Raw genomic sequence first — 25380 nt, forward strand, 5'->3', positions numbered from 1 at the left:
TTGCCTCCAAGTGTAAGTAACTTGCTAGTCACCCATATGTGTGCTTCACAGAGACCACAAAGAAGGACATGTTGCTTACCTGTAACTGTTTCTTTGAATGGTCATCTGTGAATTCACACAAACCTGGCCATCCTCCCCTCATTGTGTGTCTTGCCTCTTGGTCCTCGGGATGCTGCTATGCAGCATCCTTTGGAACTGAGACGAATAGGCAGGAATAGGGGGTATATATAGGGTGGGAGGAGCTACTGCTGAAAATTCAGGCCTAGCTATGCCAGTAGGTTCTGAATATGCTCTGCGCAGGTGCAGTAAAAACCATATGTGTGAATTCACAGATGACCACTCGATGAAACACAAGTAAGCAACCTGTCTTTACATCTAAGACAGAAAAAAAATCTTTCTTCTACAGGACAGAACATGGACAATCACTTCTTGAATTTGCCACTTTCTTTGTTGCAGAACCACTGTGGTGCAGAAGAGTCAGACAGTTCTTTGGTTCATGGCATCAAAAGCATTTGTAACCTCACTTACAAAATTAAGGATGCACCCTCTACAATAGTATTTGATCCATTCAGTCAGTGCTCGCCAAATCTATAAAGTACCTTCAACTACTCTTGCAAATAAAGAGCTCCTTACATTGGTGTGCTGATTATTATGACTTGCTTCAAGGGAACACATTCAGCAAATGCCAGTTAACGTTAATTTTCACTATAGATGCATTGTCAAGTGACTGCAGAGCACATGTCTGGACACTCACTATAGAAGGCCATTGGAATCTAAGCGCCATATCTCCATTCCAGAATTGGTGGTAAGGAAGGTGATGTGACCTTTTGAGATGTTGCTTTTTCAGTACATGATTGTGGTGGCAACGAGCAGCTCAACAGCAATGGATTATTATGTGAATAGTTATTTATTACCTGATCCTCAACCATTTAATATGCAACAGAATGGGAGTCTATCCATTGTGAGTGCAGCTGGCACCTGCTGTTTCTGCTTCAACTCTCCAGGCAAGTGACAGAGTAGCATGGGAGACAGGCTTATGTAAGGTCTATCTCCAGTTTTACAAGAGGAGGGCCTCATGCAAGGGTCCCAGGTTCCCATAAGATCTCAAAACTTGTGGGAATCTAGGGCGCGTTACAGAGCGCCAAAAAGCAGCACTCTGCCTGTGCTGTCATTAGCTGCGCCGAGAAGCCCCAGCGGCCAAACCACGAGGCTTCCTGGCGCAGCTAAAAAGAAGTGCCAAAATGGTGCTTTTCTATGTGTTGCGGCTATAATGCCGCAAGGCGCCAATGGAATACTCACAGCGTCATATCTGCTGCGCGACGTGCGGACGCAGCACATCCGCTACGTAAAGATGGCAGCCCCTGTGTGGAACGGGGGGCCGCCATTTTGTATGGACTCGGTCCGTACTAGGGTTAGGGGCGTCCAGAAGTAACGCCCCTTTCTAACCCTAGTACAGACTGAGTCCGTACTATTATGCCCGTCTGTAACGGGCCCAAAAGTCTTAAAAGAGACCCTCCTATGGTGAAGCTGAAGGTGGGCTTTATGTAGTTCTGCTTCATGTTCTGGTCAGTCTTGAGCTGACTGGGCAACAGAGGGGGTTATCCCTTATTGGTGCCAGAAAAACCTGACAACCCTACGGGTGACCAATTTAATCACAGATAAAGGTAAGTATGAGTGCATTATGTAGGAAACACCTTGTATGGATTTTGTTATGCATATCTCATTTCTTTCAGGCTGACACCTTTTTTTTCTTTTTAAAGTAATTTTTTTCACCATCTTTAGCAGGTTCAAGGAGTCACAGCCCAAGCAGACAGCGAGGTGCATCTGGCGGAGTGACTAAAGATGGGGAAGAATACAAGCGATTCAGCCATGGTGTTATTGCAGCAGAACTGCACAGACTGGCAGAGAAGCAGGCAGCTAGGCAGTACTCTCCACCCAGTCATATAAAGCTTCTTACACAACAGGTACATAACTAGTTGTATTCTCCACACAGCACTGAAATAGGATTTGGTAGCTAAGAACTTCCTAAGGCAGCAAAATAATGAGGTGCAGCGAGTGAATGAGGGGAAAACAGATTGATGTTTCTGTGAGAATTATTTTAATAGATGTTGAGCAGCAGTTGATAACATCACTTCAAAATGCTTGTTATATGTTGTTTGAACTATGAAGGGTGTGGGTGGGAAATAAAATACTGTAAAAACATTCCCTTTGAATTAGACAAACACTTAATACTGAAGGACTGGTTACCTGAAATCTGCATTTCCTGTGTGAACAATTAGTGCCAGACAAAGGGAGAGAGGAAAAATAACAAAGCAAACTGATGGAATACCCAGATGTATGATTCTGATACAATAAAAGTAAGCAATTGTGTTGCATGTGCTTGGCTTGCACTGGCTTTTGGAGGGTGTTGGAAGAAAGTGTGATACACCTGTTTTAAATGTTAAGCATGCTTCTGGCATGAATAAAGACAGTTAATTGGGGAAGGAGAGGATTCAGAGACCTGGTTTAATCTTGTTATCATTCCACATACTTGAATTGTAAGGAGGGGCAGAAAAAGTCACTACATCTGCCTCACACCAACCAACAGGTGCATCTGACTTTTTAAAACAGCAGGTCATTTGCTGCATTGTCCTTGGATTTCCTCTAGCTGTGAAAAGAAGATAAATACAGTTGTAAAGAGGAAAGAATGGTGTATGTCAGCAACCATAGTAGCAGCTCTTGCTGCTCCTTACACTTATTTTTCACAAGAGAAGCATTGACTCCTTAAATCTGTGCTGTTTTGAATGCAATTTAAAGGGAGCCCATATTATGTTGCTTGTGTAAGGACTACTAGGACTCCAAGTAGACCACAAGTTGAACATGAGTCAACAGCGTGATGCGGCAACTAAAAAGGCCAAGACAAACACAAGTCTCTCCCCCGTGACAAGGGGGCATCAATGGAGAGGATCAATAAAAGTATAGTGTCTAGATCAAGAGAAGTAATAGTGCTACTATATTCTGCTTTGGTCAGGCCCCACCTGGAATATTGTGTCCAGTTCTGGGCACCACAATTCAAAAAGGACATTGAGAAACTGGAGCATATCCAAAAGAGGGTGACTAAAATGGTGAAGGGTCTGGAAACCATGCCCTATGAGAAACGACTTAGGGAGCTGGGGATATTTAGCCTGGAGAAAAGAAAGTTAAGAGATGATATGATAGCCCTATTTAAATATTTGAAGGGATGTTATATTGAGGAGGGAGCAACCTTGTTTCCTGCTGCTCCCGAGAACAGGATCCGGAACAATGGATGCAAGCTACAGGAAAAGAGATTCCATCACAACATTAGGAGGAACTTCCTGATTGTAAGGGCTGTTCGACAGTGGAACACACTCCCTTGGAGTGTGGTGGAATCTCCTTCTTTGGAGGTCTTTAAGCAGAGGCTGGATGGCCATCTGTCGAAGATGCTTTGATTGAGATTTCCTGCATGGCAAGGGGTTGGACTGGATGGCACTTGTGGTCTCTTCCAGCTCTACAATTCTATGATTCTATGACATTGCACAGTAGTTATAACCACAATAGTAAGTGGTCAGACTATTTCAATTAATAAAACCTTAACAAAAGTGAAAAGACAGAGAGCATGTTACATCATTTGTTAGAGGAATGCATATAGAGGTAACAACTAACAATAGTATAAACAATTTGTATGCAAACAGAAATAAATACTACCTTTTTGATTTATTTATTGCTGGTAATTCTTTGTGGCCATAGAGCATGAGGTACCCACAAAAATATTTAGTTGTGTATGGCAGTAACTCTTTGAAAGTTGTTGTTGTGTTTCTTCAAGTTTTTCCGACTGATGGGGACCCTAAGACAAACCTACTACAGGGTTGTTGTTTTTTTGGCAAGTTTCTTTGGGGAGGAGTATGCCATTACCATCCTCTAAGCCTGAGAGAGTGTCAGTTGCCCAAGGTCACTCTGGGTTTCATGGCTAAGCAGGGATTGAACCCTGATGATTTGAAAGCTACTCAGGAAAAAAAAAATTAGTGTTGAAAGAACCTTGTATTTTCCTTAATTTCCTGGGAATTGGTGATGTTCTAGTGAAAGTGCTCTTGATTACTTCTAGAACTATTCTAGAACATGGCCACCTAGCCCGAAAACCCCACAAAAAACTATGGATGCCAGCCATGAAAGCCTTCAACTCCATGCTCTTGATTTCATTTTTGATCTTTAGAAACTTATCCTCCCCTGCTAACTTTCATTCTACCACTTTGCTACATTTCCTGGCTTTTAAAATGAAAGAGTTTGTACATAAACGGAATGATTGTGACCACATAGTCATGCTGTTCTGTAAACTGATATTTGATAATTTTCAGCCTCTGATTTCCAGTAACTAAAAATTGTTTCATATTTGGCTAAAATGAGAGGTATGGTAGTAAATTCTGCAATCACATACCTATATATCTGCATTTTCATTATCCATACATTAATGTTAGAGTTGTTGGCATTCTAGATGACAGAGGTTCTTGAGCTTTAGGCTGGTTAACTCAGTCAGATAATTTGGTTTTTCAGTTAAAGGAAAATATTATGATAGCTATCATCTTCCAACTGTGTATTTTCCCAGCCCTTTGGCAGTTAACTGTAGCTCATTTTATTTCCATGGAACATATTAGAAACAGCAGCCAGGAGAGTAGAGCTGAAGGATTATAATGTACTGAACAGATCTTTTATTAACATAAGGCAGAAGGGACAGTAATTCACTTGCTTTGTTTTTATTGTGGTCCATGATTCTATTCCAGACATCTCTAGTTGAAGGACTCCAGTTGTAGACCTTAGAAAACTTTTAATCCTGGAAAGCTGGTCCAATCAGGAATAGACTGAGGCTAGATAGGCCAGGAACCAACTCGATACAGAACACTACCTGTGTGCACAGTCCTCATAATCATTTGTCCACAAACCTAATGAGGTTTTAAATTTGAGTTTCTTGAAGAATAGTCCTCCCTCCCCTGTGGAGTTTCTAAAATAATATACTGTGGCACACAGAATAGGGCTATCTGTTGGGCACACACATGCAGGTGTCTAAGCACTCCTGGATTGGGAACAAATTTTACAAATAGTTAGAAACTTCAGTTTTATTCAGTTGCTGAATAAAGTGGTAGCCAGTTGACTAAGTGGTTTTTTTACACAGAACACAGGCTTGTGATGTAGACTGTTGTATAGATATTATGCTTATGGGGATGTGCTTTCTTTACTTTAAAAAATCTGGTTTTTCTGTGCAGTATACTGTGAGTGAGGTGGTTTTGTGTGAGGTCTTTTATCAGTGGCTCTTGTGTGTGTGTTGTATTGGTGGGAAGCAGTAGTTATTCCTTTCGTTTCCTAGGCTGCAGCACTTTGTAATTATTTGATGGTAAGTGCAAGAATGTGTGGAGTTGGCCCACCTTGGTAAAGAGGAGGGGAGATTTAGTAGGAACTCTGCCCTTCTCTATCAATTAGTGTGTGAAAATTCAGGGATTGGCTATCACCAGGAACAGCTCCAGCTTTTCCATCCAGTGAGTCTGATCACAGGGATAACATTGGACCACCCAGGCGAGGGCTGGAATGTGATATATCTCTTTTCTGGTGAGGCAGCCAAATACTAAAAATCATGCAGCCAGATTTCCTGAAACTGCTGATAGATGCTCAAGAAGATGGGCTTGGGGGCAAATCATTCCCCTAGCCAAATGGAAACATGAAAATGTGGTAATTAATATGAACTTAGCAATCCTGATGCAAAAGCAGAGAATATGGAGTACAGCCCTAAAGGTATATGTGAAGTGCAAATGATAAAGTGGACTGCAGTCTATGCAAACATTTGGCAAGTAGTATTTGTTAGCTTTTAAAGTGCCACAAAATTTTTGGTTCTTTTTAAAGTAAAGGAACATTTTAAGAGCATACCAAATTGCTTTCTTTCATCCTACGTTCTTTTCACTGGACAGTTCTCTTTTTAATGTGACAGAAAAACATAATGGAACGTAATTCCCTGACAGTGTCAAGGGCCCTTCTGCTTGTGGATACTTTAGTTTAGAACAGTGGTTCCCAACCTGTGGGTTGGGACCCCTTTGGGGGTAGAATGACCCTTTCATGGGGGTCGCCTAAGACCATTGGAAAACACCTATTTTAATTATAGTCATGAAGTAGCAATGAAAATAATTTCATGGGTTTGGGTCACCACAACATGAGGAACTGTATTAAAGGGTCGCGGCATCAGGAAGGTTGGGAACCACTGGTTTAGAAGATGAGAGGTGTCTGTGAAACAGACCTATTTTACTGCCTTCCAGCTGCAAAGGTTTTTGTGCAATTAGAATGGATCTTGTGATTTGAAGGAGACCGCTAGTTGAACCAAGTGGAGCTTCAAGGAACTCTGATTGTGGGAAGGATTATTCTCTGTTCATCAAACATTTGACACATCCATGTGCTATTGAAATAGCTCCTACTGAAAAGCTTTGAGGCTAAGAGTACTTAATTCAGAATTCTTTTAGTAACAGCAAAAGGCAAATAACCATTTGCTACATTACAAACCACTTTAAAAAATTATTAAATGGATGAATACACTGGAGACACTACAAACAAATCTGCAAGTTTGTCAGTTTTCCCAGGAATGTCTCTGGCAGGTCTTTGTCTGGAACGTTTTCTGGAGACTAGAACACTTATGCTTTTTATGCATGTGCATATCCTGTAAGCTGGTAAGCTCAGCAAGCAGGGAAGGAATGTCATGGGCCTGTAGCCAGATCAGCTTTGGTACAGACACAGATTTCACACCTCTCAACCCCTTTAGTCCTTGCTCTCATTTTCCTCTAATTTATGGTAGTAGATGCATGAAATTGCATTCATGCATACTTCATTTTCATGAAGTAAAGTTACTTGAGTGTAGATTTGTATTGCATGGTGTCACCAAAAATGGGACTCAGTCAAGAGCAGCATAGTCTTGGAACAAATCTTTATCTATCCTCTTCCAGAGGCCCTAGTGCACACCTGGATATTACAAGTGCAAAGGCAAAGAAACAGCAACACTGTTATTTTATTTCTCCCCTAACTTCTGATCACTGATCCAGTGCAACACATTTACAGAGAACTATACATAAAACATATTAATATTTGCAATAGGAAAGTGGTTGTGGGAAAAGTGAAGTACTTGTTTCTTCCGCTCTTTGTGGGATGAAAGAACTTAGAACTTACTGTCTGATGCTGATTCTCATACATACAGCTGTAGCATACTGCTGAGAATAAACAATTTGAACTAAAGTTGGTATTAGCAGTGAAAAATAGCAATCTAGCTACAGTTCAAAAAGGTTTTATCTGGACTGAGTAAAAAGTGGTTGCTGGAAAAAATATTGTAGATTAAGTAGTGCAGCATCCAGTGCTATATGAGCAAATAATATTTTCCTTTAGGGCAGAATAATGGCATTAGAATACTGGGTAGGCATAATGTTGTTAAAGGAAGGGGGAAATTGGTCTGTTTGTATTGATCTCACATTTATGGCTGCATGTAATAAAGTTTAGAAACCTCTTTGGGATCAACATGATATAAAATGTGAATGTACATTATCAAAGTAAAACACACTAGGTAGGCAATACCACCTTTCAGTAAGCTCCTGTTAGCAGGGTGAAAGTATAAGAAGAGCAACAGTTTCCTTCTTTCTTTCCTTCCTTCTTCCTATTTTTTCAAATACCTGTTCCCTTCTGAATGTGACTAGTGAAATGTGACTAGTGAAAGGAAATCATCTATTCTTCCCAGGATGGTGGGATTTTCCAGGACAGGGAGGTCTCCTGGAGCTGTCCATTATTTCCAAACCTCTGAATACTGGAGTTCTGACATTGGAAGTGCAATTGCCATGGCTAATTTTGCTGGAGCAGGTCATATCTTCTCATCTGAACTTGGAGTTTTTGCACCAACCTTGTGGGGAGGGACATTAAATCCTTTCTATGGCCCCTAGGACAGACTAATACTTAATGGCGAGGGCAGGGAAATGTCTAGTTCTGATAGCCTTTTGGCTGAAGAGCGGGGTATAAATAATAATAATAATAATAATAATAATAATAATAATAATAATAATTATTATTATTATTATTATTATTATTTGCTTTTAAACCCATGACATATTTCAGATTGATAGTATAATGGTGAATTATTATTATTATTATTATTTATATAGCGCTGTAGATTTGCACAGCGCTGTACATAAAAACAACAAATATAAAAGAGTGAAGTACTCTTAGTATATACAAAAGCCATTAGCTATGACACTGAACTCTGATATTTTTTGTTTACTTGACTTGACTCTGCTATAGAAATTTTGTGGTCTTTGAAATTCTTTGTGTTGTCCTTTTTTCTGTGTCTATGCTGGAAGCTTTGAATCTCAATATCTGTACCAAATCCATCCAAATGTCTCATGGTTTGTCATGAAGTGCAAAGTCTAGAAAAAAGTGTCACTGCTGTAAGCAATTTCTTCTGAACAATCGCAATAGATGGATGAAGTATTAGCTTTCCCCAGTCTAATGCCTCTGAGATGTATTGGATTTTCAACTTCTATCATCTCCCACCAGTATAACCATTTCAGCCCAGTACCCAGTGGGCAATCATAGACATTAATAGAAAATAACTGCACTGTTCTCTTATGACAGAATTATTTTGGCAGGTTGGAATGCTGGTTAGAATTGGGACAGTTTGAAGCCTCTTGCAAGTAATCACAAGCAATCTCTTTCTAATACCAAAAACCGGTGATTAAGATAGCATTTTGCTGGTTTGTGGAAGGTGGGGCAGATTCATGGCAGCTGAAGCTTCTGGTTCCCTTTTTTCTTCCTTCCAGTTGGCTCTTTCAAATAAATTCTGATCTTCAGTGTGCATTTGTCACAAAGTAATCACTTGCTTCTGGGCCAATAAAATGTGTCCCCCTTCCAATAAAATGTTTGCTCCATGAAATTCTTCCGTTCCCCCCCCCCCTTGAATTCATAGTAAACTAAAGATGTGACAGTCTGAAAGTTCCTCAGCTAACTGAGAATAATTGTCATTGTCAGATAATTCAAGGGAGAATCCTGTTGTACAGATGCATAATATATTAGGGGTTGCCCGAGGAATCCTCTAAATTGGCTAATTATAGCAGCTGAAACAAGTCAGCGCAGGAGGACTATGCTGTCAAAATGAACGAAGCTGATGGGTTGGCTCAAATAAGCCTTGTGTGCTCTGAATCCATTGCTTGTATTTAATTCTGCTGTAATTTAAACACCTGTCTATGTGGAATGTGTGAAATGTCCTTGCCTACCACATTCAACTGTTTACACACCTGCCTCACTTGGAATAACAGCTTTAAAATGAACAGCATTTTCATATTAAAGGGAAGTGCACCAAGGTAGCATAGAAGGGGAGAAGGATGGGATAGAAAGATGGAACTGCTGATTAAATGTACCTTGCTAAGGAGAGATGACTGTATTAAATTTTCTTCATGCAGGACTTCTTTGCTGTAAATAAAGCTTCTTATGATAGATAAATAGAACAATGCTATACTAAGGAAGCAAATTCTTCAGTCAAGTGTTGCAAAGTGAGCACATATTTTAGATTTTTTTTGCAAAGCTTGTCAATTTTTGATAATTGAGGGTGAGAGAAAGAAGATGGGTAATACATTAAAATCCCACTTTTTGATTCCCTGGCTCCGTTTTGGATTTTGAAAATCTCAAATTTTGTATCCAGATCTTCTCAGGAAGCCAAATTTTGTGACACGCCAGATATTCGTTTGTAGTGATATGTGAAGGTATTAGGCATCCTAGCTATGTTAGTAGTTATGTATGTATGTATGTATGCATGTATATTTTTGTTTTATGCCTTCAAGTCATTTCTGACTTTTGGTGACCCTAAAGTGACCCTGTTGTGGGGTTTTCTTGGGTTGACAGTGTGTGACATGTCCAAGGTCATCCATTGGGTTTTCATGACTGAACAAGGATTTGGACCTTGGCCTCTAAAGCCATGGTCCAGTGCTTAAATGAGTGCACCACACGCCAAATCCCCTAACATATGTATCCTTTGTTTTACGTTTTGGAATAATCCTGCAAGGTAGAATAAACTAAAATAATGGGATGATTTATACTTCTCACTTGATTAAGCAGAGGTAGCCATGAGCCTGGTGCCCATTGATCCACCCTCCTACTGACCATTTCCTTTTTTCCTTCTTGGCATGCTACATTCAGCACTTCCTAGGTTAATTAGCCATAATTTCCCCTCCTATCTAAATTACAAAATGATGGTTACCATTATTAGAACATGCCAGAATCACAAACATGGTTTGAATTAGGATTAAGAGGCTGAGTTGTTCCAGTTCTAGCTACTACCGTTACCTAATTTAGACATGACTAAATTGAGACAGGAAACTATGGCTCATTAACTCAAGAATCACTGAATCATGGCACTCAGGGAAGGAAGGAATGGCATAAGGAAAAAACATGCAGCCACAAGACTTTTGCATATCTCATCTTATTAAACCGATGTATGCATTTCCTGCCCATCACTACCTAGTACATGTGGTTTTCCCAGTCACTGAAAGAGTGGAGCCAAGAAGAAAGGTTTAACTGAGAATGCAGAGCCAAAGTGAATGCCCTGAGAGGAGGGTATTCCTTCGATCTTAACTGTGCATTCTTGGAGAAGAACAGTATTAACTGGGTTGCTTCTAGGACACTTTAGGAATAATGCTCTTTGGCACTTTATTTTTCATTTTCCAGCTTTCTTTCCTATTCCCTAAAGAGCCACATCCCTTCTGTCTGGGATTAGTCAAGCAAGGCAGGTGTGCAATTCAGTATGTTTGTTGGGATTACAGCAAAAGGAAAGAGACTCAAGAATAGCATTAACCTTTGCAAGGTTACAATTTGGTTCTGTCCTTTACCACTTCAAGAGCATACTGCCTCTCTCATCAATCTTTTTGCCTCTCTGAATTGGGGAAACATACACACGATAGGACTTGGTGTCCCTCATTGAGCATCACTGCCATCATTGCAGGTATAATAATAATAATACGTTTTATTTATAATTCCCGCTTCTCCCAAGATCGAAGCGGGATTCCAATAGAATATAAAACAACAGAACAATATAAACACATACTACTTAAAATATGATCATCAAAAATAATAATAATTTGTTAAAAACTGTCTATAAAAACATTATCAATGTAGCAGCATACAGTATCAATCATAACATATTTTAGTCTTGATTTAAATTCTATAATATATACTTTATAACGAATTGGAAGGATGGCAATTGAAAAAGGTATGTTTTTAGCGTCTTCTTAAAAGTTTCCAATGTAGGGATACACCGTATTTCCTCTGGGAGATTATTCCAATAGGAAGGGGCCATAACTGAGAAAGATCTTTGGTGGGTAAATTTTAGTCTTATTCTGGGAAGCTCTAGTAGAAGCTTGCCTGTATTTCTAAGAGTGCGGGGCAGATAATGTAGGGAGAGGCGTCCCTCCAGGTAACTCGGGCCCAAGCCATGTAGGGCTTTAAAAGGGAACCTAAATATCTGGCTCAACATTCATATCATCATGTTTGGAGAATCAGAGCTCAATTTCTTCTCACTTTTAACCCAATATTTTGCCAGCACACCTTGGTGCTCAATTGCTACACTACTTTGTTTCTCCCAGGATGGAACTAGCATACTTGATCCTGGTGCCCCTTCTCATCACTGATGAGTAAGACAGCAACAAGTAAGGGCCATGGACCTGATGTTTCCTCAGACAACTAGGCTATGGCTGCTGCAAAGATCAGTGGCTCTAGTAACTGCTCCACCAGTTGAGAAACCAATTCCTCTGGGCCTCAGTTTATGTTCTCTTACTGCTGTTTAAACCAGAGAAGGAAGAATACTGTTCTCTTTCAGTATTGATGGCTTCCACAGTCATATCTTACAGCAAAAAAATAATTTAAAAAATAGCATACAACCCAGTTAGCTTACACTCCCCATACTAGCAGCTGCTGTGGCGTTGGAGTGCTGGGCCTTAGGGGCCAGATATCAGCATCCATGATATCTTCTATTACATATTTTGGTGTATTTTTTATCTAAATTCTGTATGCCGCTTTGATCAAAGTTGGAAAAGCGGGATAAAAATAAACTTTTTATTATTATTATTATTTATTATAACGTTCCAAATTGACTGAGCAGTGGTGCTGAAGGCCAGGTATATCTCCTTTGCAGACTAGGGTCCAAAACACACTTGAGAAATAATTCAGTTTGAGACCGCTTTAACTGCCCTGGTTCAATCAATGCCAGGGAATTGTGGGAACTATTGCTTTGTGAGACATTTAGCCTTCTCTGTCAGAGAGCTCTGGGGCCACAATAAACTACAGTTCCCACAATTCCCTGACATTGAGCCAGGGCAATTGAAGTGGCCTCAACTGATTATTTCTGCAGTGTGTTTTAGAGCTAAATTACCGGAGCTTCTGGAGTTTCTGAAGGCAGGCCTAGAATTGGGACTAGTGCAGAAAACTGTGAAACAACAAGTAGCAACTTCGGGCAACATGCCTAATGTCATGTCTTTTTCAAATGAAACTCATCCTACAGAGGGACAGCTTTTCCTTCTCCACCATTGTGTAAGCTTAATCTAGTGTACTCCTCATATTCATCAAATCCTTGTTTGAGTTCCTCTCCTATGCCCTCTTTAGCATTGTCCAAGTAAGGAAGACTTGGACAACATAATATTCAAATGGAACCAACGAATATTTATATTGTTCAATTCTTCCACCTTGGTCTGGCATTATAAAAACAACTAAATACACATCAGCCAAGGCATTATTTGGTCACTGGGTAGTGCAACAAATTCGGTGAGTCACCTCCAGACCAGGGAATACTGCTGTTAGACATCCCTTTCTTGTTGGCTCCATTCACCACTGACTGGAAACTGAAAACTGGACTTGCCATGAATTGTCCTGGTTAGCTGAGAGTAGATCCAGCAGTTCCATCTGACTGGTTGATGCTGGACCAAAAGTAGTTGGTGAATCTGCAGTGCTCCATAGCATGTCAGAGTTCTTCCTCTATTTGTCCATTACACTGTCTGTTAGTTGGTTCAATGAAACTTCTTGTTCTGAGCAACATTTGACTGTGTTGTGAAGTTAAGTTCTATGGTTTAAGAGGTTTCTTCCTCCCAGAGCTGATCTGGAAATTGGTTTTGGCCATGAATTCTTAACCTTTTCCCTGTAAGATCCATTCTTGGCTGACTAGAAAGATAGTCACAGTAGGCCCAATTTTCCATTCCTGCTCTGATTTAGAATTTTGAACACCCATATCCAAACCATCATTTCTGTCACTTCATTATGCTGGTTGTGTATCCTTTCAGTCAGTGACTTTCTTTTACATGTTGATATAGCACACCCTTAATCAATCTGTGTTCTTCCAGATGTTTTGATCTAGACCCTCCATCATCCCTTACCATTGGACCTACTAGCTAAAGCTGATGGGAGTAGCAGGCCAAAACATTTGAAAAGACCCACACTGGTACAGTTGGACAACAGAAGGCAGATTTTTTGTACCAATAGAAATAGAAATCAGAAAAAACAGAAGGGTTCAGCAGTGATCTGTTAAAAGGGAGAATGCCTTCAAAATCTTAAAGGCTGGCTTGGGGGTGGAGTCGAGGCATAGCGTCCACCTGACGCAAGCCTGTCCCAGGGCATGATGGGTCACAGTGCTCCTCTGGCACTGTTACTGCACGACATAGTGCCAAAACAGCGCTGTAAAGCTTTTCGTAGCTCCTTTTTGTGCCCTGCAAAAGCCAGATCGGCGCCATGGTGTGCAGTTGCTGCAATCCCTATCTGGCTGTAAAAGGGGTGGCTGGAAGCTGCCCCTTAGGGGCTGTCTGCACAGTCCCTTACTGTTATATTGTTAGATCCATATTTCAGTTAATGTTGTTGAATGTCATGAAAATCCCACTTAGCTCTTGCCATTTTTACCCTGGTGGAGATATGCAGAGAGCAGCATGCTACTTTTTATAGCATTCTGCTCTATGGAATGTTTTATTTCCCTGGAGATTTGTTGAAGTCATAGCATTGTGGACATGGAGTTAAACTGTTGTGGTTAAAACAGGCCCTCTCTTTTTGTTGGTGTTATGTGTGGTTTATCTTTTCTCATGTTTTAGCTTTAAATGTTGTAACCAGTCCTAAACTCTTGGGATAGGGTGGGGTTGTATAAATATCCAAGTAAACACATTCTGCTCATTGAGTTCTTGTTTCATTCATCTAACCCTTACAATGATGGAAGGAAAGGGATGAACCCCAAAGAACAATGCTGTCATGTTTATAAATATTTGAATTTGTTGTTGCATTTTATCCTGCCCTTCCTGAGAGGAATTCATTGTAATTCATGTGGTTCTTTTCATTTTTCCCTCTTCACATCAAACCTGTGAGGTGGGTTAGACTCAAAGATATGTTGACTGAGTACATTTAGTGGGGATTTGAACCTAACTCTTTCTGATATGACCAAAGCTCTTTCCACATTCTTCCTTGTACTATACAGTACTGTCTCTCTAAATATAAGCATTTAAACAAAATGAAAATGTAACCATTCAAATGTTTTATATTCCATTGCATCTTGTTACTGTTTCCTTGAGCCTTTTAAAGTATTTTTCCTTTTAACTTCTTATTTCAGTTAACAAATCTAAATCTGATGAATGGTACAGTAAGCAAAGTAAATGCCACTTCATCCAGTTACCGACCAACGCTCAACCCGGGAGGTTCATTTTGGGCTTTTCAAACACAAGCACACAGCGCTGACATCAGACCTGCATCTTTGGCAGTTAGGTAAGTCAAATAGCTTTAGACTTAGAATTTTCACGTGACCTGTAGAAATACTTGTAAATTTACATGGCTAGAGTTGAATGAGATTATGGATTGAAGAGGTATGCTAAATGGAAGAAAATCTTTAGTTTCCCAATGAAGCTTGAGAATGAGTTCTAATACTATTTCAGCATTGATAATTGTGTGGATTAGCAACCATTGGAAGTTGATGTTAGATATATTTTACCTGAGATGTAATATTTAGAGACATGAAAACAGAAACAGTGGATTGCAATTCTTCTTCGTGGTCTCTGCGAATACATACAAATGGGTTTTACTGTGCCTGCGCAGTACTGTTCGGAAAATTCTGGAATCACTGGGCAAAGTTAACTTTGCAACATATAGTAACTTTTTGGCGGTAGCTCCGCCCATCCCTTATAAAGCCCCCGGTTCCCGCTCTTTCCCCAGTTCTTTTTTTCTGCCGCGTTAGCTGCTGTTTGGAACTTCACGCTCTAGTTAACTTGCTTGTTGGATCACTGGTTTTTTGACTCGGACTGCTTTTTGACTTCGGATTCTCTCTCCCCCCGTGTTGTTGAACTCTCTGGACTGTTGACTTCGATTTTGGATTTCGATTCTGCTTTCGTCTTGGTGACATGTCACCTCTGTTCAAGAAATGTGATGTCTGTGGGGGTAAGCTCCCGGTGCAGGACCCTCATTCCTCCTGCCTCCTTTGCCTGGGAAAAGATCATGGTTCTAAAGCCTGCTTACTCTATAAGTCCATGTCCTCCCAGGCCAGGAAAAACTGGGAACCCAGGCTGACCTCGGCAATTGCCCAGGGGAAGTTTCGGGAGGGAGACTCTCACCCATCCTCTGCTCCTTTGGCATCAGCTACGGCTCCTCCCGTTGCAGCCCGAGATAGCCCGGCTAGCACTCCGCCTGCATCGGCCGCTTCAGCCTGTGGTTCCGAGGAGCCCAGTGCTGCTCTTAACGTGGCCGGTGGTTCCACTAAACCCAGTGCCACCTCCAAACCCGCCAAGCACTCTCAGAAAGCATCAGGATCTGCGGGTTCTGCTGCCCCCCTGACTCTGACCTGGGATGAGGCAGTCTCCGGTGATGTGGCTACGACCTCCAAACGGGTGGCATCCGATCACAAATCTCATAAGGCGGCATCGACCTCGACATCCACCTCCAAAAAGTCCAAGGACGGCTCCAAATCCTCCAAGGAGCATTCCAGATCCTCCAAGCCGGATGACATTGAGCCTTCAGGATTGAGGGCTGAGACCGGGACAAAGGATAAAGTGGGCAGGACGGGACCGTCTTCTGGAGCCAGAGTCTCCGAATTGGCCATCAACCCCTTTTTTCCACTGGAGGACCATCATGATGCCTCAAGGTCTGCCAAGAAAATACCCCCTGCGACTTCAACATCGGAGGCTTTGGCGTCGAAGAAGGCCAAGACTCTTCGGGACCGACCCCGCTCCCAGTCAAGATCGCCTCCCAAGAGGGCAGACTGCCCGGCTCCTGACCGAGACTCCCAACACCGGTCTTCTACACACCACTCCCCTCGGGAGGAACGCCCTTTGGGAAGATTAACTGACATCGGTCAGGTTTCGAACAGGGATGAAGCAATTTCGGCTCCAGGGCCTTCGGCTTCGACAACCGTCCTATTCCTACATTCTGACGACAAGGATCTCCATTCTACTCAGGGGAGGTCCCCTACTCCGGTCCTGCATTCCTCTGCTAGAGACCGTGAAGATGATTCGGTCTTCTATGACTCGGAGACCGACAGGTATTTTATGGTGGTACCGAGGGAGGTGGCTCTGCTGAAATTCACCTCCAAGCTTGGACTCCGCTCGGCTCAGGCAGAGGGACGGGCTCCGATGGAGGAACGAGAGACCCAGGCCGTGGTTCCGAAGACGTCCTCCCGGCCTCCCACTCGCCATCCCAGAGATCAGCTCTTAAAGGTGGTCAATACCGACACTGCCACCTCTGAATCTGATCCCGACCTTCTGCCTGACTCTAAAGGTCCTTCAGAAGCAGAGATCTCCCCGCAAGGTTCTCCTCAAGGGTCTCCACCAGTCGGAGCCAGCTTCGCCGACTGACGACGTGCGTTCTTTCAATGAGCACGTCATCAAGATGTCTTGTGCTCTTGATATTGAGCTGGCATACCCCGAGGAAGAGGCCAAAGATCTGGTCAAGCGTCGTGTCCACGGACACATTCAGACACTGCCCTCCGTACCATTGCTGCCGTCGTTGGAGACTATTGTTAAGCACTCCTGGGACGCTCCATCATCGCTGCTCGGACCGTCCTGCAAAATAGAGTCTCTCTACCGAGTGTCCTCGCCCAACACCCCGTGGTTGGCGTCTCATCCTTGCCAGAACTCTGCGATTGTGGAGGGAGCACAGCAAACATCGACTCACAGACAGGCCACATCACCCACGGACAAGGAGGCCAAAAAGATCGATGGTTTGACCAGGAAGGCCTATTCGGCAGCAGCCTTAGCAGTCAAGGCTATTAACAACGCTGCCTGTATGGGGGCCTACGTCCAGACCCTGATGGAGGGGATCTCCCCCATCATCCCAGATGTCCCAGATGACGTCCAGCGCACCCTAACTGAGATCAGGGACGAGACCCATTCCATAGGAAGCTGGCTTATCACTGCCTCCAGAAACGTTGCAGAGTGCTCTGGCAGGGCCATGGCGGCCTCGATTGCTTTACGGCGTCATGCATGGCTCCGAGGATCGGACCTTAACCCGAGTGTCCGTGCCACCATAGAAGACATGCCTATAGATGACTCGGGCTTGTTTCACACTGTGACGGATGACAGGCTGAATAGGAAATTCAGACTGAAAGCGGCAGCTAAGAAGCATGGCATGTCCACCCCTTCAACCTCTCAGTTTCGGAGGAGGCAACGCCCGTGGCAACAGCAAGGTCAGTCTCAAAGGCCCTTTTACCAAGATTGTCAATTCAATCAACAGGGCGCTCAGCGGCAGAGGTATCCTTCTCAGTCTTCCTCCTCCTCTGGCTGACGCAATTTTCTTGCCCGGTACCGTAAAAACCGCCAGCAGGATACCGACCAGGGCAAGAAGAGGACATGAAGATCCCCTGTGTGCTTCGTCCCTTCTCCTCTCTGCTTCTTAGACATTTTAAAGCACTTTGCCATCATCTGGGCCTCCATCACTACCAACTCGTGGGTATTAAACATCGTCCGTAGGGGTTATGGCCTCGAGTTCGAAGAGCTCCCTCCAACTGGAGCTTTCCTTTCCACTGTCCCCTCGGACACCCTTCTCGACGAAGTGCGCTCTTTACTTTCTCACCCATATTGCCTGAACAGTTGTCCAATTCTTTCTTCTCGAGGTACTTCACGGTACCGAAGACGGATGGCGGAATCAGACCCATCCTAGACTTAAGGGGACTAAATTCCTTTCTCCAGTACCATCGCTTCAGCATGGTAACCTTGGCTTCTATCCTACCCTTGCTCCATCAGGATCTCTGGTTCGTGACGGTCGACCTGAAGGATGCTTATAGGGATTTGGGAATCCCACAGAAGATTCCTCGCCTTCGCCATCGGCTCCGCCGCCTATCACTACAACATTCTTCCCTTCGGCTTGGCCATGGCTCCGAGAGTTTTTACAAAGTGCATGGCTCCAGTAGTGGCCTACCTGCACCAGAAGGGCTTCAGAGTCTTTCCATATTTGGACGACTGGCTCTTTGCGGCCTCTTTGCAAGAAGAGCTGCGAGAGGCAATTCTTTTTTCCTTGAACCTCTTATCTTCCCTTGGGCTCGTTGTCAACACGGAAAAGTCCCACTTGGCCCCATCCAAGCAGATCAGATTCATCGGAACCGTTCTCGACTCCGAAGAGTGCATCGCGTATCTCCCTCGGGACCACTTCCTAGCCTTGGCCTCGGCGATAAGGGTCGTCCTAGCCCACAGGAGAGTGAGGGCCAGAGACGTCCAGGTAGCTCTGGGTCACATGGCCTCGACAACGTTCGTGGGCAAGGCTTCGTTTCAGGCCTCTCCAAGCTTGGTTCCTGTTGGCTTTCAATCCCATGAGAGACTCCCCGGCCAAGTGCCTCACCGTACCAAGACCGGTAGCCACTTCCCTGCTCTGGTGGCTAGACTCCCGCAACGCCTGCGTCGACATGCCATTCACTCAGCCTCAACCGCAGTTGACCTTGACTACGGACGCGTCCTTAGAAGGATGGGGCGCTTATCTCCTTGACCTCTACGTGAAGGAGAAGTGGACTCCACAGGAAGGGATTCTCCACATCAGCGCCCTCGAGATGCTGGCTGTAGAGAAAGCATTGAGAGCCTTCGAATCCAGTGTCTCCAACAAGGTGGTTCTTTTGAGGACAGACAATACGATGGTGATTTATTACATCAACAAGCAAGAGGGCACCAAGTCCAGAACCCTCCTCGACATTACTTTGTGAATCTGGGATTGGTGCATCCCGAGGCGTGTCCTCCTCCAGGCGATCCACCTGCCGGGACACGAAAACAAATTGGTGGACCAGCTCAGCAGGGCCTCTTTGGCCTGTCACAAGTGGAGGCTCCACCCGGAGACAGTCGGCGACCTTTTCTCTCGGTGGGGGACTCCCCAAATCGACCTCTTCGCAACCGCCACCAACAGCCACTGTCCCCAGTTCTGTTCCCGGACGCGAGACGACAGATCCCTCGGAGACGTGTTCAGCTTTGTGTGGTCGGGGGAGATGCTTTATGCTTTCCCTCCATTTCCTCTGGTCACTAGAGTGGTCTCGAAGATGTCGATTGATCACTCTGATGCGATCCTGATCACACTGTGGTGGCCGAGGCAGCCATGGTTCCCGTCCTTGCCGCACCTCTCCAACGATGAGTTTCTCCAGTTGGAACCCTGTCCCGACCTTCTCACTCTCCAGAGCGGCCACGTCTGACACCCGGATATCGAGACGCTACCGATGGTTGCGTGGAGGCTCCGTCCCTAGCCTTGCTACCTGATCCGGTACAGAGGGTGATCCTGGCTGCACAGAAACCGGCAACCCAGAGGCCTCCAAATGGAAGAGGTTCCTGCATTTCCTCGCTGACAGAGACCTTGCTCTACATCGAGTGACGACGCCTGTGGTGCTGGAGTTCCTGATGTCACTTTTGGATGCAGGGCTAACCCTCATGTCCATTAAGTGCTACCTGTCTGCCATTTGTTCTTATTTTCAGTATGATGGCAAACCTTCTTTTTTCAGGGGTCCTCTCGTGAAGAGTTTTCTGAGAGGTTGTAATAACCTCCACCCCCAGGTCTCGGTACCGGCCCCGGCTTGGAGCCTGGACGCTGTGCTGTCTGCTCTACAATCCAAGCCCTTTGATCCGATGGCCACGACGGACTTGTGACTATTGACTTGGAAGACTGTCTTCCTTGTGGCCATCACCTCTGCCCGCCGTGCGGGCGAACTTTGTGCCCTAAGAAGGGACCAGCCCTTTTTTGAGGTTCCATCAGGACAAAGTGGTTCTCCGTACCGACATTACTTCTCTGCTGAAGGTAGTTTCGGCCTTTCATATGTGTCAGGACATTGTTTTGCCTACCCTGGCCTCGAACCCAACCAGTGAGATCGAACACAGTCTGCACACTTTGGATGTTCGGAGGGCTTTGGCCTTCTACTTGGACAGGACTTCGGGTTCGAGCCATTCCAAAAGACTTTTTCAGTGCTACTCGGAACCGAAAAGAGGACTGCCTGTATCTGTGCAGAGGTTGTCGAAATGGGTGCCTGGCACCAACCACCTTTGCTATGAACTGTTGAGCAGGCCGATTCCGGCCGAGGTATGGCCCCATACAACTAGGGCGGTAGCGGCATCCTCCGCATTTTTGTCGGGGATTTCCTTGGAGGATGTCTGTAAAGCTGCTGCTTGGTCCCAGCCCTTGACTTTCATAAAGTATTACCGGCTGGACACCAGGGCGAAACGGGATGCAGCCTTTGGGAGGGCAGTGTTGGTTTCGGGGTTACATTAATTGCACTGCTTCCTAGGTTCAACTGTTTACATGACTGTTTAGCCAATGGTTGATTTTTTTAAAAAAATCTGGTTTACATAAGTCTTGAATGACTTAACATCCCTTGTCTCAAGGGTCAATCTCAGGTTTGCTGTTATTGGGCTGCTATATCACCATGTTTACCTTGTGTTTGCACTCTTTTGGTACCGTGCTTACCTTGTGTTGCACTATCCAGGTAACAAAGACTGGCACAATTTTGTTTTTGGGTTCAAAGTTTATTGTGTAAAATAAAGGCACCTTGTTTGAACCTAACCTTGGACTCAGGACACTCCCTCCACTGTTACCTTAGCTTGTCAGTCTAACCCATTTGTATGATTCGCAGAGACCACGAAGAAGAAGGACAGGTTGCTTACCTGTAACGGTATTTCTTCGAGTGGTCATCTGCGAATACATACAAATCCCACCCATCCTCTCCTCTGTGTCCTGCTCTCTTTGGCTCTCCCTCTAGATCGCCTACGTGGCGTAAAAATTCGGAACTGGGAAAAGAGCGGGAACTGGGGGCTTTATAAGGGATGGGCGGAGCTACCGCCAAAAAGTTACTATATGTTGCAAAGTTAACTTTGCCCAGTGATTCCAGAAGTTTCCGAACAGTACTGTGCAGGTGCAGTAAAACCCATTTGTATGTATTCGCAGATGACCAATCGAAGAAATACCATTACAGGTAAGCAACCTGTCTTGTCTATACAACTTCTTTGGTATCTATACAACTGAGAGACACTGTGATATTGTGGCTTGAGTGTTGGTTGTATAATTTTGTACTTTGATAATTTTGTAGCTCTTGAAAAAGGGTTCCCCCCCCCCCCCACCGAAAAGTGTCAAGCAAGATTAATAAAGCCTTTCTGTATCAGCATGGCTTATCAGCATTTGTTCTACAACACTGGAGCATCTCTCTCCTTTTTTATTCATTTATGGTGTTTCCTTCTCCTCAGCTTTCTGCCATAAGATGGAGTCAGCTTTTGGTGTTGTTAACTGCCTTCGAGTTGACTTCAACTCATGGCGACTCGGTGAATGAGACATCTCCAAGATGTTCTATTCTCATCTTCTCTGCTCAGGTCATGCAGGTTCAGGCCTATGGCCCTCCTGATTGAGTCTGTGCGGCTTCCCTGCGGAGGAAAACATAAGCGCTGTGCGGTGCCATGTGGATGCCGTGCGGCGCTTACGTAACAATGGCAGCACCCATGTATACAGGGTGCCGCCGTTATTATGCCCTTGTCACGTGCAACAGTTGCAGGGTGCTCCACCCCCAGGCAAACCTAGCATGTGACGAGGGCATCACAAAAGGCCCATCTGTACCGGGCCGATGTTACTGTAATTCTAGGGCAAAAGGTGACAACTGGGGGTATGTAGAAGACAGTTCTTGCCTCTGTGCTGTCCCAGGAGGCTGTCCTTCCCCCAAAATGGCTGGTGAGGAACTGAAAATTCAATCAAAAGTAACTTCTGTTTTCCAGTTTTGGAGGAGGCTGTTGTACAATACAGTATATTCCACTGAGGAGTGGCTTTATTAATTAAAACTAGCAATCCCCCATGCACTTTGGGTTTTCAGGCCTGTTGTTGTGTGCTTTCAAGTCATTTTGGACTTATGGTGATTCTAAGGCGAACCTGTCATGTCGCTTTCTTGCCAAGTTTCTTCAGAGGGGGCTTGGCATTGCCATCCTCTGAGGCTGTGAGAGCATGATTTACTCAACGCCACCCAGTGGGTTTCCATGGCCAAGTTGGGATTTGAACACTAATCTCCAGAGTCCTAATCCAAGATTCAAACCACTATGCCATGCTAGCTTTCTTCAGGCCTGGGCAGCGATTAAAAAGCCCTTTGGAGAGGTACATGTAGCTCACAGGTCACAGTTCACCTGGCCTAGGAGATGGATAACAGTTCATACAAGCGAAGGTTTCTATTTGGTAGCAGAAATACAGAAGCTTATCACATGTGGCGAGATGCCCCCCTCTATCCTGAAACATGAAGGTATTCCATTACATTTCACAGAAATTTCCAAGTGATGGTAATAACCTGGTTTTTGGAAACAAACTGTTTGAAACTAGAGCAGTATTGCTTGAAGTGACTTTATCATGGTGATGAAGAAACCTATGTTGGCAACTTCAGTTATATTTTTTCTATTATGCCTCTTCTGAAATAGCCTGGAGCCCAACATTGTGGGTTGGCACAGTCTTAACTGAGGATTGCTTTCTGCAGTCTCAACTTGTAGCTTTGTCTGCCTGGAGTCTCCATGGGAGGGAAAGCAGGAAGTGTGTCTTTCAGCAGTTTGAGGTATGACCCTGCAACCTCAGGTTTCCAGGGACTAATGAGTTTGCTGTGCTGTTACTTTCCCAAGGTAATAGGGAATGTCAATTGCCTGAGAGGTTAGGTACAGTTCAGTGCATGCAAGAGTCAGTCTTCTATGGCAACAGCACAAGTGAGGGAAGGGGGAAAGGAACTGGGAGAGCATTGTTGGTATTGCTTTCAACTACGGTGGACAACATTACTCTGGCACTATGAACAAGATCTTCTCTTTCTGTACAGTTTAGTGTTAACCCTTGGTTCTTTAGATGTTTGGGCTTACAGTTTCATTCAGTCCCACCCAACATGGCCATTGATAGGTAGCTGTGGCATTTATATACCAAAACAGCTGGTTAGCCACAGTTGTCCACATCGCTTGTAGAGCTAAGCCACAGGGGAAGAGGAACTTGACTTTTAAAGTTTGACGCAAGAATAAGTATGCTGGGCCATAAAGTTGGGAAGTGTGACCTTTTAAATTTCTGACTGTTGCAGCTTCTGATGAAGGCAATATGCCTTTGTAGTAGAATGTATGACACTCAGTTAACAGTCTTTTCTCATCTTGCTCTCAGGGTAAGCATTCTTATTACTCTTTAGCTTGAACCTTCATTCTGTGAGAAGGATGAAAAGAAAGCATACATGTGTCATTGACCTATCCCACTAACTTCAGCTAGTTAAGAAAATCTCACTCATTACGATTGCCTCTTTAAGTTTTCCTGTAATACTGCTAAGTCATTTTATTTTATTTTATTTTATTCATTTATATCCTGCCTTTCTCTGAACAAATTGGATTCAGTGCAGCTAACAAGATAAAAAAACAGATTAAAACTGTACAAAGTCATTAATAAAAGTATAAATATGTGTTATTTAAAAATGAAAAAAAATATGAAGTTAAAACATTAAACATTAATAACATTAAAATTAATTAAAAGACCACTATATATCCCAAAAGGCCTTGAACAGATGGCTGCGATGCTGCTGTGGTGCCCGCATTTATTTATTTATTTACGGTATTTATACCCCACTTTTCAGCCCTAAAGGCTCTCAGAGCAGCTTACAGAAAATTATTCAGACAGTTCCCTGCCCTCAGGCTTACAATCTAAAAAGACATGACACAGAAGGAGAAGGGAATGACAGTGGAGAAGGGGATCAAGTCCAGTGGTTCTTCTCTCCTTCTGAGGCCTGGACTATGGCGGAGGGAAGGCCCCTCTTCTTGCCCTGGCTAGCCCTGATGGAGTTGGGCCTGCCTTTTCGCTCCCTGCCGGGCTGCATGTTATCACCTCAGCCTCTCTTTGTTCAGTAAGATGGCATTCGAGGTTGCCTTGGTGGTCTTCAGTGAGCGGAACGCTGGGGAAAACATCTGCACACAAAAATGTTTCAGCTGTTGTTTCTATTGCCAATATTGTGAAGGGTTTTCATGGTCTATTTGGTTTGGGTAAAATCCTGGTAGATTACATTGGTTCCAATCCTCTGCATGGCTCTTTCTCCCTCTCTTAACAGCTACCACCCTGGCCTCAGAGGGAGAGAAGAACCACCAGACTTTCTCTCCCTCCCTACTGCCATTCTCTCCTCTTTCATATCATGTCTTTTTAGACTGTAAGATTGAGGGCAGGGACCTGTCAAATTAACAATCTGTAAACTGCTCTGAGGGCCTTCATAGCTGAAGAGTGTGGTAGAAATAGTCTAAAACAAACAAACAAACAAACAATAAAAATAGCACCACACAGCATTAAATTCCCACCCCAATCAGTTTTTAAACGCCTGATGGCATAAAAATGCTTTGAGTTGTTGACCAAAGCAAAGCAGGGACAAGGCTATGCTGGCCTCCCTAGAGAGGGAGTTCCAAAAACCAAGAAGTCCAGATTTGTTTGTTACCTTTACTTAACTGTTGTAAGTTGACCCAGTTCCTTTCCAATTTAGCTGCCTGCATCCATCCACAGCTGAATACAACAATATTTCAAGTTTCTACCCCAGCAAGCTCCTCCTTGCCATAAATTTGCTTAAATAAATGTCTTTGAAGTTACAAGACTTTCTTTGACCCTCTTGTAAGTCCTCATTTAGATGTGTTTTGCTGCATTCAAATACTATGATATCCTGTCATCCAGCCCGTAGTATTTTGAGGCATTGGGGATGAACCTTGTGGTCACATGTGCCCTCTTTTTGCGTGATTTGTTTACCAGAATACTTCATCGTGTAGTAAATGGCTACTAGAGAAAAGTCCTTTCCCCCTGATTGTGGAATGTCCTCCAAAGAGAGGTTTATAGTGTTGTCTTTCTGGCACCAGTTGTCCCAGAGATGTTAACATTATTTTAGTATAATCACCACTTCTAATTCTATTACATTGG

General features: G+C 43.8%; 1 protein-coding gene across 9 annotated transcripts in view; it reads left to right on the top strand.

Annotated features, from left to right (window-relative positions):
- The window catches only part of TTLL5 (tubulin tyrosine ligase like 5), a 273548-nt gene that overhangs the window by 171512 nt on the left and 76656 nt on the right, over positions 1-25380 (top strand). For 7 of the 9 annotated variants that reach the window (XM_042473064.1, XM_042473053.1, XM_042473080.1 and 4 more), the window contains 2 exons: positions 1783-1964; positions 14627-14778. In XM_042473064.1, coding sequence (XP_042328998.1) covers positions 1783-1964; positions 14627-14778 — 334 coding nt within the window. The remainder of the gene's footprint in view (positions 1-1782; positions 1965-14626; positions 14779-25380) is intronic. The other 2 variants (XM_042473073.1, XM_042473116.1) reach the window with 1 other exon arrangement.

Source organism: Sceloporus undulatus, chromosome 1 (genome assembly GCF_019175285.1).
Source record: "Sceloporus undulatus isolate JIND9_A2432 ecotype Alabama chromosome 1, SceUnd_v1.1, whole genome shotgun sequence".
Taxonomy (NCBI): Eukaryota; Metazoa; Chordata; class Lepidosauria; order Squamata; family Phrynosomatidae; genus Sceloporus; species Sceloporus undulatus.